Here is a 12,546-nt window from a genome sequence, read left to right as displayed (position 1 = left end):
TATGGCTTTAATTATCTAATCATCTATTCAAATTAGATATATTTTGGGGGGTGTCAGGGGGGTCCGAGGCTGGGTGCTCTAGAACTGCTCTGAGTGAAGCCAGGCAGGACTCTGGTGCAGTGTGACTCCCCGCAGGGCTCCCTTACGCCAGGGCAAGAAGCTTCTTTGGCTTCTGCACTTCCTGGGTCTGACCTCGGAGCGTTCAGCCCCCTGTTCACCTTGTGAGCTCCCCACAGTGAGTCCCCCTGGATGGGATACCCGGGGAAGCCTTGTACAACCCCAAAGGGCCCTGCCCCCCACTCCGCAGGCAGCAGTGACTCAGCCCACATGTAACACAGAAGGTTTATTAGTCAACAGGAACACAGCGTAGAACAGAGCTTGTTAGCACAGAAATTGGGAACAGCAAAGTCCATCTTGGGGGGATCCAGGTCCTGGTGCCTTGGACTTCCCCTTCCGAGTATCAAAACAGGAAACTGACCGGTTTCCACCAGCCCATCCTCTGACCCCCTGTAGCCCTTCCTCTGTCCTTTGTCCCTTTCCCTGCAAAAGGTCACCTGATCTCTTTGCTCCCAGCACCTTGCAGAGGAGGGGGGGGCGGCAGCCATCAGTTGCTAGGTTACTCTCTGTGCCGATGGTACTCACGCCTGTCCTCTAGGGGTCTCTGCAACGATCACACACTCTTATTCCACCACCCAGATACTTAAGCAATACATAGGGGAAACTGAGGCACACATCGTGTTCAGAGAAAACATTAAGAACATTCCCACTTCGTCACAGGGGCCCCTCAAAATCTGAGGCCCCAGGCTGCAGCCTCTAAAGCTCCAGTGTTAATCCAGGTTGGCCTCACCCAGTCACACCTGCGTCAAGCCCATAACTCCGGGTTGAGGCAGAGCAGATCTTTTAGAAAGATCTTGATTTACAGACTCCAAGGAATGGAGAATCGACCATAGTCCTCGGTAAATTATTCCAATGGTTAAATACCCTCATTGTTAAAAATCTGCATTTTATTTCTAGTGTAAATTTATCTGGCTTCTGCCTCCAGCCACTGGATCTTGTTCTGCCTGTTAGATTCCAGAGCCTGACTGTGCTGGCAGAAGAGGATTAGGGTTCCTGTTCTGGGGCAAAGTGATGGACCAGGACAGACTGTGACTGCATTAGCCCTGTATCTGCTCTGGGGGGCATGTTTTCCCTATCTCCCTATGCTAGAACAGGAGCCCAGCTCTTGGGGGACAAGACTGGGTCAATGGCACAGTGCTAACAGATCCTCAGTTTCCCAAAATAGGCCAGTAAAAATAATCCAGTGAGAGGGAGACGGGGTGGAAGCTGGGAGTCCATCCCCAGAATGCACTGCAGCAGCCCTGGAGATCGGACTGAGAGCTGGAGAGGCTCGGGAGCTAGCAATGTGGATGAGCCAAAGCAGGGGGTTTTCTGAGGCATCCTACCAGTCAGTGCACTTCTCACTTTCCAGACTCAGAAGAGTTGCATTCGCCTTCCCTCCCCCACAGTGCCCGAGAAAGACAGTGCTCTCCTTCCTCCTATGTGGGCAAGACAGGCTGGTGTGGGACTAGTGGGATCTATGCTCCCCACACCCCAGGGTCTCAGCCCAGGTAGCATTTCTGGGTTCCTCCCTGGTGTTAGAGAAAAAAGCAGAGAGGAGCATGGTGTGGCAGGCGTTGGCTACACTAGGAAGGGTTTGCCTATAGCTAGACTGGCAAACCTCCTAATAGAGATACAGCTCAGACAGGCAACAGCGTTCTTTTGCCAGTGTAGCTTATACCAGCTTCCCAAACGAAATAAGCTATCCCAGCAAAAGGGCTGCTTTGCAGTTATAACTTCATTTGCACAGAGTTCTTTCTGGCATCACTATGACAGTTAGGGGTATGATTTTCTCTCTCTATAAGTGTCACCCAGACGTCAGTGTCTGTGGAAACCTGATACGAGCCTTCACTCTCCCCCTTGCTGCCTTAGCATGGGATGGGGTAGGCTGGGGGTGGGAGGAGGAGAGCGCCAGGAATTTCTGCGTGTCGTCAGCCTCCCAGCTGCCAATATAGTCACCCACCTACCCCGCCCTGAAGGGCTATTTTTGTAAGTGTCACCCTGACTCGGGCTGCAGAACGTGATCGGAGCAGAAAGGGTCTCACAGCTCTTTAGCCTACTTCTGGATGGAGGAGGTTGGAGTGCTGGGCTCTGACTCTCTCTGCTTCCCTGGAGAGGGCTCTGGCTGCGCACCAGAAGACTGCCACTGAGAGTCTGGCCTCTGCAGTGTTAGAGGAGGGAAGGTCAGTGCTTCTTCCAATAAAACCACTGTGGAGAGGGTGAATGGAGCCTAGTGGAAAGCTGGGGCCTTGATGGAGCAAGACTTCCCTCAACCTGTTAATGCCCCATTACAGCCGTGACTATGGTGGGTCCAGAGATGTTTGTGCTGCCTTTCGTTGGGGAAGAATTTGTGTGGTGACGGTGAGATGCTTTTGTGTGCACTGTAGTGAGGTGGGTGGCATTAGGCAATGTGATGATGGTGAGCTGCTTTCGTGTGCATGATAGTGAGTGCAAGGACAGTGAGCTGCTCTCCTATTGTGCTGTAGTGAGGTGGGTGGTGTTATCCCCTTCAGGGGCAGTGAGCTGCTTTCTTGTGCACTGTAGTGAGGTGGAAGGCTTTAGCCTGTGCCTGGGCAGTGACAATGAGCGAGTGGATGGTGCCCTGGCTATTTCCTTACATGTTCTTCCCGGGAGCCTTTCCTGTTTAACACCCTGGAGCACGTGTGGAGTGTGAGCTGGAGGTGTATGTGGGTGTATGCAGGCTCAGTGTGTGCCTCTGGCTGGATGTGCTTGTTGTGTGTACTCCCTTATATGCAGGCAGAGCAGGAAGCTCTCCTCTTGGTCCCATCTCATGGGATCCCATAGGTAAGGCCTTGCCAGGAGGCATGAGAATTTTGCGCACCTCCATTGCACGTGAGGCTGTTCAGCGTTGTGATTCCCCTAGTGCAGAGCCAGGGAGCTGTGGTGATGGGCGTTGTGTGTGGGAGCTCTTCTGTCCCCAGTGTCTAGGAGCGATTGCTGCCTCCTCTCCCTTACGCTGGCTGTTCTTTCTTCCTGTTTCTGACCCTTTTGTTTCCCTCTCAGCTCGTTCAGTGTGATCGAGCCAGCTCTGGAATGGAGAGTGACTGCGCTGTGCTGCCTCGGCCAGTGGCTCTGGACAGCCAGAATTCAGACCCTGACCCAATCGCAGGCCTGAGCAGCCCTGTAACTAGCCCACCCCAGCACCCGGCATCACCTGGCAAGCACACAGAAAGGGCAGCCCTGGTCCTGCTGCACATGCAGGAGCCTGTGGGCTGCCCCCTGACCCAGGACCAGCTGCCAAAGCCTCAGGAGCCAGATCAAGAGAGTATGGTCGACTCTCAACCAATCCTCTTCAGTGAGAACCCCTTTGTGGTGGCTAATCGAAGGGGGAAGGCAGCAGGCAAGGCCTGTCTGGGGGGCCCTCCCCTCGGCTACGGCCAGGGGGGAGTTCTGAAGACCAACCTTTACTCCAAGGCAAGCAGCCCTGCAGCATCTTGTGTGTAGCATGCAGTCACATCAACTAAAGCCCACCAATGTCCTACTAAATCAGTGAGCATGCTCTGCCCCTGGATGCTGGCAGCACAAGGCCTGTGCAGGGGCTAACCCCACCTAACATACAGCAATGTCGTGTGCCGTGTGTGTTGTGTCGCAGCGGACTCCTGAGGGCCTCCCACATTGCTGTGTGTGGGTGCTCGCCATTCCCATAACAGGGAGCGGAAGTGCTGGGGTCACTGATGTGCCCCACCACCAGACAGCTAGTACACAATGAATGAGCCCAGCCTGTGCTGGGCGGGGGAGGGTCAATGACATGGGGGGTGGGGTGGCAGTGCCCCTGTCTGTGCTAGAAGGGGTCAGTGACACCGGGGGTGGGGTGGCAGCTGCCCCCTGTACCCCTGTCTGTGCTGGGGGTGTGTGTGTTAAGTGACATGGGGGGTGGGGGTGGCAGCTGCCCCCTGTGCCCCACTCTGTGATGTGGGGGTTAGTGATACAGGGAGTGGGGGTGTCAGTGCCTCCTGTGCCCCAGTCTGTGTGGGGGCGGGGGGTGTCAGTGACACGGGATGGGGGTGGCAGTGCCTCTGTGCCCCAATCTGTACTGGGGGGGAGGGGTCAGTGACACAGGATGGGGGTGGCAGAGCCCCTGTGCCCCTGTCTGTGCTGGGAGGGTCAGTGACACAGGGGGTGGCGGTGGCAGTGCCCCTGTCTGTGCTGGGAGAGTCAGTGACATGGGCTAGGGGTGGCAGCGTCCCTGTGCCCCAGTCTACACTGGGGGAGGGTGGTCAGTAACAGAGGGGTTTGCATGACAATGCCCCCAGAGCACCATCTCTCGGGAAGTGTTACTGACAGCATGGTTGGAGGGTGGCCGTGCCCTTGTGCTCCTGTCTTTCTGAGGTTTGGTCACAGCAGGGAGTGGCAAAGAATGGAGCCTTTTGTCCTATGTCAGTGTCACATTTACGTACTTGGCATTGTCCAAACCCGAGTCCTTTCTGTACATCGAAGACAGCCCAGCTCGCTAGGACAGTGTGCAGCACAGCTCCTAGCTCCCGGCACGCATAGCCAGCTCCCCACAGCTCTGCTGCTGGCCTTGACAGAATCCCAGATTTCACAACTGGATCTGGAACATGAACTCTCAGGTTTACGCTGCTCTGTGTAGGACAAATCCTTTGTTTGAGAACCTAGGCTACAGTGATGAAAAGACTATTGCAGCTGCAACGCCATGTCCCTTGTGGTTTGCCCCAAAGGGCAGAATAGGAAGAGAAAGAGAAGAAGGCTGGCCGACTGATTTTGGGGCTAGCATGAGACTTGGGGGACCTGGGTTTAATTCCTGGCTTTGCCACAGAGTTTGGGCAAGTCACTTGGCCAGGTTTGCAAAGGTATCTAGTTATCTGGAGCCAGAGATAGGTGGAATTTACAGGAACTCTGCGACCTAAGCACTTGGGCACTGCTGTAAATCCCACTGGGCTATCTGCATCTTTAGGCAGCTAATAGCTTTGTGAATCCAGCCCTCTATGCCTCAGTTTCCATCCATGAAATGGGTATAATAGCACCTTCCAACCCCACAGAGGTATTGGGAGGATAAATACATGAAAGACTGGGGGATGCTCAGATTTAAAATTTTTATTAACGCTAATGTTAAAAAATTATATAATACACAGGTTAAGAAAAGAGTAATATTTAAGAGTAGGTTAGATAAATGTCTATCAGGGATAGTCTAGACAGCATTTGGTCCTGCCATGAGGGCAGGGGACTGGACTCGATGACCTCTTGAGGTCCCTTTCTGTCCTAGAATCTATGAATCTGTACATCTGGGTACAGTGCTTAGATTATCCACAAATACAAAGTTTGTTTAAAAGTCAACTGTGATGGGGGCCGTATAAGTGCTTAAGATCTTGTCTACACTTAAAACGGTGCAGCGGTTTTGCTGTAGCACTTGCGTTAGATGCTACCTATGCCAACAGGAGGGGTCTCCCATCAGCGTAGGTACTCCACCTGCCCAAGAGGCACCATTGCAGAATTCTCCCGCTGATCAAGCGCTGTCTACTCTGGGGGTTATGTCAGTTTCACTGCATCACTCAGGAAGGTGGATTTTTCACGCCCCTGAACGCCATAGTTATATTGACCTCATTTCCTAGTACAGACCAAGCCTAAGACAGAGAGGAAGGTTCAAGGCTCGCCCCCTCCCCATCTCTTTGGATCTGTTGCTTTCTTGTTGCCGGGCAGTGGGTGGGGTTGGGAACGTGTCATCTCCCTCTTCTCCAAGCAGAAGGGGCCCTTGGGCAGGAGGAATTGTCTGGGCTGTGGCCTTTATTGTTTGCTGGAGAGGAGTTGAGACCTCTAACCCAGTTATGGGGTGCAGCGAGGCTATTTTAGGGCTTTGATTCAGACAAGTGCCAGGGGAGGCAGCCTTGCCCCAGCAGCTGGGTATGGACCTGGGGGTAGTGCTGCTCTCTTGTTCCCCGTGCTGGCTGTGCGGCAGCTGTTCCTGGGTCCAGTGCTAGTTCTGCTCGCCCACTGTGTGGTGGCTGCTCCTGGCACAAGTCCAGATGCTAGCTCTGCTCCCCTGCTGCATGGCCCCTGAGCCCAGCGCCAGGTCAGATGCACAGGAGCTGCAGCTGTGCAGTAACTGCATGGTTTTGTCTGTGTTTTTCAGGCTCCAGCAGGCGAGTCTGGGCCTGGGAGCTCCAGGCGGGATGCCTCTTACTCACCGAGCAGCCAGCAGGTGAGTCCCTCACACCGAGGCCTGACAGTTTGGGGAAGGGCAGCGGGTACCTCACAGGCAAGAAGGTTTCAGTATGGGAGGGTGGAACAGGAGGCCAACTCTCTGCGTTTTGATTACAAAACTAGAATGATATAAATTTACTATGGCACATTACATGGATTAAAAACTGGCTAACTAATAGGTCTCAAAATGTAACTGGGGAATTGTCGTTGAGCAGGGGTTGATTCTTGGCCATAGGCTATTTAACATTTTTATTATCAAGGACTTGGAAAAAACATAAAATCATCACTGATAAAGTTTGCAAATGACACAAAAATTGGGGGAGTGGTAAATAATGGAGAGGCAGGGCTGGCTCTGGCTTTTTTGCCGCCCCAGGCAAAAAAGCCTCCCGCCGCCCCCCACCCCCCGGCGGGGAGCGTGGCAGGGGAGAGCGCCGAGCCCGGCCGGGGCCCCGCTCTCCCCGACCGGCCAGATCACCGGGAGGAGGGCGGCGAGCCCGGCCGTGGGCCCGCTCTCCCCGGCCGGCCGGAGCGCCGGGGGAGGGCAGCCCCGCTGTCCCTGACCGGCCGGAGCATCGGGGGAAGGCGGCGAGCCCGCTGCGGCTCCGCTCTCCCCGGCGGCCGGAGCGCCGCGGGGAGGGCGGCGAGCCCAGTCGTGGCCCCGCTCTTGGGCCTGAGCGCCGCCCCCCTCCAGGTGCCGCCCCAAGCACATGCTTGGTAGGCTGGTGCCTGGAGCCGGCCCTGTGGAGAGGACAGATCCTTGACTCAGAACCATATGGATTTATTGGTAAACTGGACACAAGCAAACAATATGCATTTTACTGTGACTAAATGTAAATGTTTACATCTAGGAACAAAGAATGTAGGCCATATTTATGGGACAAATTAATCCTGAAACTAGTACAGAGAATGGAATTCACTAGAGCAGTCCTGGTGGGAAGGCCCATTGAGTGGAGCTTAGTTCTGAAACTAAAAGCTCATCTTGACACCACAGTGTGTAGGTGCCTTTGGCTTTTGGGACACATGGCAACGTTTACCTTTGTAGTGCAGCATGCCAGACTACACCTGAGGAAGTGACAAGGATGGCTAGTTTTGGTGCATGCCCCAAGTCCTCATCATCTAGACAGGATGGTTTGAATACCAATGTTAGTTTTGTCATCTCTGGACTCATGGACAGGGCCTCTGAATGTTTGGGGGTTCCCTTTGTTCCCCCACAACCGACACTACAATAGTCACAGATGCATTGTCCCTGTGTTGGGATGTGCGCATGGGGTTCCTGCAGACTCAAAGTCTGTGGTCTTCTCAAGATCTGAAAACTCATATATGTCAGGGAATTGCAAGCTGTCCATCTAGCCTGTTCAGCCTTCCTTCCACATAGGGAAAAATCTGCTGGTGTTAACAGACTACATAGCAACTATGTTTTAAGTAAACAGGCAGGGAGGATCACATTCAGCTCAGCTATGCCAGGAGGTGATTCACCTGTGTGGGTTTTGCATAGCCAATTGAGCCCAGGGTTGTTGATGGATGCATTCCTGCTATCCTGGAAGAACTCCCTTCTGTATACCATCCCTCTGATTCCGTTACTGCCCAGAGTCTTGTCCAAGACCACACTCACCTCATACTTACAGCACCAGCCTGGCCTTGGCAACACTGGTACTTGACCCTACTAATCTTGTCAGTCAGACCTCCACTATCTCTCCCATTGGCTCCAGATGTGATTTCCCAGGGCCAATCTGCAAGCCCTCCACTTCATAGTGTGGATACTTCATAGTTAGCACTGTTGGAAAGGGCTTGCTCTAAAGATGTACAGAAAGCATGCTGAATAGGATGCATCAGGTGAGATATTTCCAATAGAGACAGGGAAGTGTTAGTACCATTATACAAGGCACTGGTGAGATCTCATCTGGAATACTGTGTGAATTCTGGTCTCCCATGTTTAAGAAAAATGAATTCAAACTGGAACAGGTGCAAAGAAAGGCTACTAGGATGATCCAAGGAATGGAAAATCTACCTTATCAGAGGAGACTTAAAGAGCTTGACCTGTTTAGCCTAACCAAAAGAAGGCTGAGGGGAGATATGATTGCAGTCTATAAATACATCAGAGGGATAAATACCAGGGAGGCAGAGGAGTTATTTAAGTTAAGCGCCAATGTGGACACAAGAACAAATGGCTATAAACTAGCCATCAACAAGTTTAGGCTTGAAATTAGATGAAGGTTTCTAAGAGTGAAGTTCTGGAGCAGCCTTCCAAGGGGAGCAGTGGGGCACAAAACCTAACTGGCTTCAAGGCTGAGCTTGATAAGTTTGTGGAGGGGATGGTATGAGACTGCCTACGATGGCATGTGGCCCATCAGCAACTGCCAGTAGCAAAAATCCCCAACGGCTAGAGATGTGACACTAGATGGTTACTCTACAGAGAATTCTTTCCCAGGTATCTGCCTGGTGTGTCTTGCTCACATTCTCAGGGTTTAACTGATCACCATACTGGGGTTGGGAAGGAATTTTCCCATAAGTCAGATTGGCTGAGATCCTCGGGGTTTTTCACCTTCCTTTGCAGCATGGGGTACAGGTCACTTGCAGGTATCAACTAGTAACGTGTAAATGGTGAATTCTCTATAACTTGAAGTCTTTAAACCATGATTTGAGGACTTCAGTAACTCATCCAGAGGTTAGGGTCTATTTCAGGAGTGGGTGAGGTTCTGTGGCCTGCAGAGTGCAGGAGATCAGACTAGATGATCACGATGGTCCCTTCTGACTTTAAAGTCTATGAGGTCTGTTCATAAGAGACAGTTCTTCCCCAAGCCCATCAAGGTCGGTCAAGCCCTTACACACAGATCCTAAAGAACTGACTTAGCAAAAAAAAAAAAAAAAATCAGGCTGGAGGGTAAAGACCTTAGGAAGAAGGATGCGCTGGTTCCGTCGGTGACTCTGGTACTGAAGCACAAGGACCATAATCCACCAGTTCCACCCACAAGTGCCGCTCCAGACTCTACAGTACTGAAGCATCTGCCCAAAGAGCACACCACAACCAGGGATGCACCGGTACTGTTGGTGCCAACCATCAGAACTCCCCGCAAACTGGGGTGCACAGAGACCTACACGACACCAGAGGATGTCTCTCCTCTTCTCTGGCCTAGCCCTCCTGAGGGACATTACTACATGGAAAATGATACTGCTTCGGTGTCCCAGGAGCCATCTCACTTATAATCATCAGGCAGGATTGCCTGAGTACCAATGGCTCTGCCATTCCAACAGGAGCAATTTTCAGATTTATCCCCATGGAGAGAGCCAAGCCTGGACAGGTGATCCAGGACTCTTAGTCTCTACCCTTATGGACACAACCTCCCTAGGGACCAATGGTACCCCATGTCATGGGATCCCCCCAAAATGTTTGGCTCCTCTTTCTGGGCATATTGGCAGTCATGGGATCCTTGTACAAGACACACTGGAATCTTTTCACTCTTCTCTCTTGCATCAGCAACCGGTTTCATTGGTGTATGAGGAAGAGGAGGAGAATGTTGAACTGGAACCACAGGTACTGATGGTTCCAACAGGAATCTCCTATTCTTCCCCAGATGAGGCAGACTCTCCTTCTTCCTCATCCCCACCAGGCAACTATAGGCAATACCAGCACTTACTCTGAAGAGTGGCTAGTAATCTTCAGATATCTCTGGAGGAAGTCCAAGACCCACATTACTGACTGTTGAACATTCTGCAGCCTCAGGGCCCAAGTAAGTTCGCCTTCCCAGTTAATGAGGCCATACTGGAACCGGCGAGATTGGTCTGGCGCACCCCAGCATCATACGCTCCCACACCTAAGAAGCTGAGAGGCGCTATTTCATCCTGGCAAAGGGAGCTGAATTTCTGTTCTCCCACCCTGTCTCCAACTCCCTGGTGGTACAGGCTGCTACGGAATGTAATAGGTCACAATATCTAAGGATCACCCATCAGATAATGGCTCTAAGACACTGGACCTCGTGGGGAGAAAGGCCTTCTTCTCTGCAGGTTTGCAATTCCTCATCACCAGTTACCAGTCCCTGCTAGCTAAATAGGACTTTAATAACTACTCTAGGCTGGTGGCGTTTCAGGACAAACTTTCCTCTGAGGATGGAGCCCAGCTCCTCTCCCTTCTAGAGAAAGGCAAGTTGGTAGCGAAAATGGCTCTTCAGGCTGCAGTTGATACAGCAGATACAGCATCCAGAAGCTTGGCCCCTGGTATTATTATGGGGAATGATTTGTGGTTGTAAATCTCTCTCTTCAAGAGGGATGTGGTTCGTGGCTCTCAACACAAAGTATGCATATTTTCATATAGACATTCACCCCTCCCACAAGAGGTTCCTATAGTTTATGGTGGGCTGGGAGCATTTCCAATTTTGAGTCCTCCCCTTTGGGCTAGTGATGGCACCCAGAGTGATTACGAAAGTTTTCTCCAAGGTAGTGGCCCAGATGAGCCATCAGGGCTACAGAGTCTTTCCATATTTTGAAGAAAGGCTCCTGGTAGGTCACTGTCAGGAGGGCTGGTTGGCTATTTAATTCCTTGTTCAAAGTCTTGCAGCCGTGGGGGTTCGTACAAATAGAGAAAAGTTTGTTTTATCCCCCACGAGTACAATAAACTTTATCAGGGCTCTGTTTCTGCAAGAGCCTTCCTCCTTTCAGAAAGGTTTCAAACTATGGACAACCTAATGCTTTGATTTCCCGCAGACCGAGGACTACAGTGTAAATGTACCTATTGCTTCTACGTCATATGGCACACCCTTTGCTATGCTTCATCTACATTGCCTGAAGGCCTGGCTCAATTTGGTCCACTCGCCCAACAAACCACATCAACTCCAAGGTGACCATTCCTACCAGGTCACCTCCTCCTTCGTTTGGTGATCAAACCCAGACAAGGTACGTCTGGGAGTTCCCTTTTCTACTGCCAATGTCACCATTGTAACAAATGCATCCATTCTGAGGTGAGGCACCCACCTGAACAGTCACACTGCTCAGGGCATATGGACCCCACAGGAGGCCAGACTATATATCAACATCCTGGAGCTGTGGATACTCACCCTTGCATGCAAGGCCTTCCTCCCACTCATTCGCTCCCTCCACCTCCAAGTGATGTTGAACAGTATCACCACCGTGGTCTATATAAACAAACAGGGAGGAGCGAGATCTCTCCCACTGCGTCTGGAGGCAGTCAGGCTTTGGAACTGGTGCATCAGACACAACATCACAATCCAGACGGCATACCTCCCGGGAGTTCACAACTCCTTAGCAAACAACCTCAGCAGGTGCTTCTCAGTGGACCGTGAGTGGGAAATACATGACTCTATACTCACAGACATTTTCACGCAGTGGGGCACACTTCTATGGAACCTCTTTGCATCACAAACAAACAAAAAACTTCCCCTGTATTGTTCCAGAGGAGCCATAAGCTGCAACTCCCAAGGCGACACTTTCCTATTATCATGGATGAGCAGTTTCAGATATGCCTTTCCTCCCATCCTGCTGCATACACATGTGCTCAGAAAAATATGTCATAAGGCCAACGTCGTTCTCCTGACACCCTACTGGCCCAGACAATTTTGATTTCCAGAGCTTTTGTCAATGTCAGCCCACCCTCCAATCAAAATCCACCCCTTCTCAGAACTCTGGACGCAGGGCCAAACACCTCAACCCAGGTTCTCTCCAGCTCATGGCCTGGTGTTTGGATGGGCATTGGAAGTAGAGCGCTCTTGTTCATCCCCTGTCCAGGCTATACTTACCCACAGTAGAAAAGAATTGACCAGAACCTGTTGTTTGGCTAAATGGAAACACTTCTCCGCCTGGGTGCAGCACAATCAGTCTCAGGCAGTATCTTCAAGCATCCCCTATCGTTTTAGATTACCTCCTATCTCTAAAGAACCCTGATATCTTGATCACCTCATTACAAGTGCACCTAGCAGCCGTTCATGCCTTCCTCCCTCCAGCAGACTGGTACTCTGTCTTTAGCCACCCAACTATGATGTGGTTCATGAAGGGCCTCATCAAGGCTTTCCCGCCAGTCATTAAACCAGTACCACTATGGAATCTTAGCTATGTGCTGTCAAAACTTTCTAGACCTCTCAGCGATATTCCATGTCCCACCTATCCAGGAAGGTGGTGTTTCTAGTGGCCATCACTTCAGCCAAGAGGGTCAGTGAACTGGGACCCCTCATAATGGACCCCCCACCCTTGCAATATGTCACAAGGATGAAATACTTCTTCACCTTCACCCTAAATTTCTACCCAAGATAATCTCCGATTTCC

General features: G+C 51.6%; 1 protein-coding gene across 1 annotated transcript in view; it reads left to right on the top strand.

Annotated features, from left to right (window-relative positions):
* Positions 1–12,546, top strand: part of SCRIB (scribble planar cell polarity protein) — a 195,944-nt gene that overhangs the window by 127,290 nt on the left and 56,108 nt on the right. Inside the window, exons 30-31 of the mRNA XM_065397800.1 lie at positions 3,121–3,531; positions 6,206–6,274. Coding sequence (XP_065253872.1) covers positions 3,121–3,531; positions 6,206–6,274 — 480 coding nt within the window. The remainder of the gene's footprint in view (positions 1–3,120; positions 3,532–6,205; positions 6,275–12,546) is intronic.

The sequence above is a fragment of the Emys orbicularis genome, chromosome 2 (genome assembly GCF_028017835.1).
Source record: "Emys orbicularis isolate rEmyOrb1 chromosome 2, rEmyOrb1.hap1, whole genome shotgun sequence".
In the NCBI taxonomy this organism is placed as follows: domain Eukaryota; kingdom Metazoa; phylum Chordata; order Testudines; family Emydidae; genus Emys; species Emys orbicularis.
This window is presented reverse-complemented; position numbering and strand designations above follow the sequence as displayed.